General features: G+C 60.1%; 1 protein-coding gene across 1 annotated transcript in view; it reads right to left on the bottom strand.

Annotated features, from left to right (window-relative positions):
- Window positions 1–1,650: 1,650 nt before the first annotated feature.
- The window catches only part of PPP1R10 (protein phosphatase 1, regulatory subunit 10), a 6,286-nt gene continuing 5,315 nt past the window's right edge, over window positions 1,651–2,621 (bottom strand). Inside the window, exons 9-12 of the mRNA XM_009885088.1 lie at window positions 2,511–2,611; window positions 2,249–2,396; window positions 1,998–2,153; window positions 1,651–1,901 (exon numbers count right to left, since the gene is read on the bottom strand). Of these exons, the coding sequence (XP_009883390.1) occupies window positions 1,651–1,901; window positions 1,998–2,153; window positions 2,249–2,396; window positions 2,511–2,611 (656 nt within the window). The remainder of the gene's footprint in view (window positions 1,902–1,997; window positions 2,154–2,248; window positions 2,397–2,510; window positions 2,612–2,621) is intronic.

Raw genomic sequence — 2,621 nt, 5'->3', positions numbered from 1 at the left:
TCGTCCCCCCCCCCAAAGATTTTGGATCCTCAGGGATCCTGTGTGTGTCCCCCAAAGACCTGGGATCCTCAGGGATCCTGTGTCATCATCCCCGTGTGTGTGTGTGTCCCCGAAGATTTTGGATCCTCAGGGATCCTGCGTGTCCCTCCCAAAGCCTCTGGATCCTCAGGGATCCTGTGTGTGTGTCCTCAAAGATTTGGGAACCTCAGGGATCCTGCGTATCCCTCCCAAAGACTCTGGATCCCCAGGGATCCTGTGTGTGTCCCCAAAGACCTGGGACCCTCAGGGATCCCGTGTCCCACAACTCTGGATCCTCAGGGATCCTGTGTGCCCCACCTCAAAGACTCTGGATCCTCAGGGATCTTGTGTGTGTCCTCAAAGATTTGGGAACCTCAGAGATCCTGTGTCTCACGAGTCTGGATCCCCAGGGATCCTCCGTGTGTCCCCCCCAAAGTCTCTGGATCCTCAGGGATCCTGTAGTGTCCCCCCCAAAAGCCTTTGGATCCTCAAGGATCTCCTGTGTCCCCTCAACAGCTTTGGATTCTCCAAGACCCTACAGATTCCAAAAAGGGCCAGATCCTTGAGGATCCCGGGAGATTCCCAGCCCCCAGCAACGTGCTCCTCCACCTGACGTTGGACCTATGGGGTGCCGGCCCCCCAAAACCTCCCTGTCAGCTCTGGATCCTCCCAGATCCCAGGAAACCGGGCGCCTAAAAACTTGCCCCCCTCCATTTCAGGGATCCCAGGGGATCTGGGCTCTGAAATCCTGCCCCTGGCTCTGGATCCTCACAGATCCCAGGGGATCTGCGACCCAAAAACCTCTCCCTCCCGCCCCCGGCTCTGGATCCTTGGAGATCTGAGCTCAAAATCCATCCCCCGCCCCGGGCTCAGGATCCTCACAGATCCCAAAGGATGTGAGCTCCAAAAATCTCTCCCCCACCTCCTGCTCTGGATCCTCAGGGATCCCAGGGAATCCAGACCCCCAAAAACCTCCCCCACAAGGCTCTAGATCCTCAGGAGGACTCAGATCCCGGCAGCCATCGGCTCTCCCTTTCAGACCCCCAAAAGATCCCAGAGGATCTGGGCTGCAGCAACCTCGCTCCGAGCTCTAGATCCGCACAGCTCCCCGGCGATCCCCGCTCCAGCAGAGGCCCTGCCCAGCCCCAGGGGCCATCAACCTCCCCCCCGGGCCTTCCCCCAGCCTCCAGCCGCAGATCCGCAGGGATCTCTGAGACACCCGGCTCTGGATCCCGAGGGATCCCAGCTCCAGACACATCCCACCAGGATCCCAGAGGCCGCCCGGCGAAGACACCACGCGCGTACCCCATCCCCAGGAATCCCCTCAGCCCACCGAGTGGATCCGCAGGATCTGGGCTCCAGATCCTCCGGGATCCCAGCTCCCTCGCCCTCCCGCAATCTCCACTCAGGATTCGGATTCTCACAGCGGGGAAGGATCAACCCCGTTAATCGCGGGGAGGGGGATCGGGGCGTTGCGGATTCCCCCCTGCCCTCATCCAAGGGATCCCCCGGGGCGATCCGCTCGGGATTTAGCACCCCCTCGGCAAGGAGAGGGGGAAAATCGCCGGTTCCGAGCGCTGTACCAACACCGGCCCCGTCCCTGAGCTGCCAAGGGGATCCCAAGGGATGGACTCACCTTTCCTTGGATAGAAAGATCTCCTGCAGGATCCCCTTCTCCCTCTCGGCCTGAGTGAAGCGTTCCCGGCTGCCGCTGCCCGGCACCACCAGGGGAGCGGGAAGATCCAGGAGTTTGGGATAAACCCAGGGCACCTTCTCCTCCATGGCGTCGTGGCTGAGGCGCCGGGCCGTCTCGAAAGCGTGTCGATCCTTCAGCATCTCCCGCTTGGCCGCTTCCTCAAAATCCTTAATCTTGTTGACATTGACTGCGGGGACGAGACACCAACGTCATCCCCAAAAAAAGTTCGGGGACAGCGAAGGGCGGAAGACAGGCGGGAAGGGGGGGAAGGGACGGGGCTCACCTCGTTCGGTCTCGTCCAGTTCGAAGTAGAAATATTCACGGAGTTTGTTCTCCTCCGGCCAACTCACAGTTTTCTTTTTCCGACCTTTTTTGGTGAGTTGGCCGCTTTCCGTCGAGTTTTCGGTGGATTTGGCGTCACCGCTCACCTCCGCCGAGCCTGCGGGAGAGGAAGATCAGCATCTATTCGAATCCCCTCAACCCCACGGTTTCCTCTCCTCCTCCTCTTCTTCCTCCTCAGCGCTCTCAACTTACACGTCTCCATCGGTTCCGGCACTTCCACAGCTGGTACCGGCGTTCCGGGTCGATCCTGCTCCATCGGCTCCGAAACGACGCTGGGTTCCGGAGAGGAAGGTTTGGTCGAACTGGTTTCGGGAGCCGGTTTTCCCTCGAAAGGGCTGGGCTGGAGTTGGGGGGGGAGGGAAAAAAAAAAAAAAAAGGATGTTTTGGGGGGGTTCTCTTGGTAAGGAGGGGACTCCGCTAGCCAGGGAGGGGACCCCGGTAGCCACCTCCTCACCTTGGCCGCCGTAGGGGACAGCACCTTCTTCTTCTTCTTGATTTTGATACCGGGGATGGGAGCGGAGTTGAGGGCGTCGAGGAAACCCAGCCCTTCCATGGCTGAGGGAAA

Source organism: Charadrius vociferus, unplaced genomic scaffold (genome assembly GCF_000708025.1).
Source record: "Charadrius vociferus isolate BGI_N301 unplaced genomic scaffold, ASM70802v2 scaffold695, whole genome shotgun sequence".
Lineage (NCBI taxonomy): Eukaryota > Metazoa > Chordata > Aves > Charadriiformes > Charadriidae > Charadrius > Charadrius vociferus.
The sequence above is the reverse complement of the archived record's forward strand: the minus strand, read 5'-3'. Positions and strand labels throughout refer to the sequence as shown.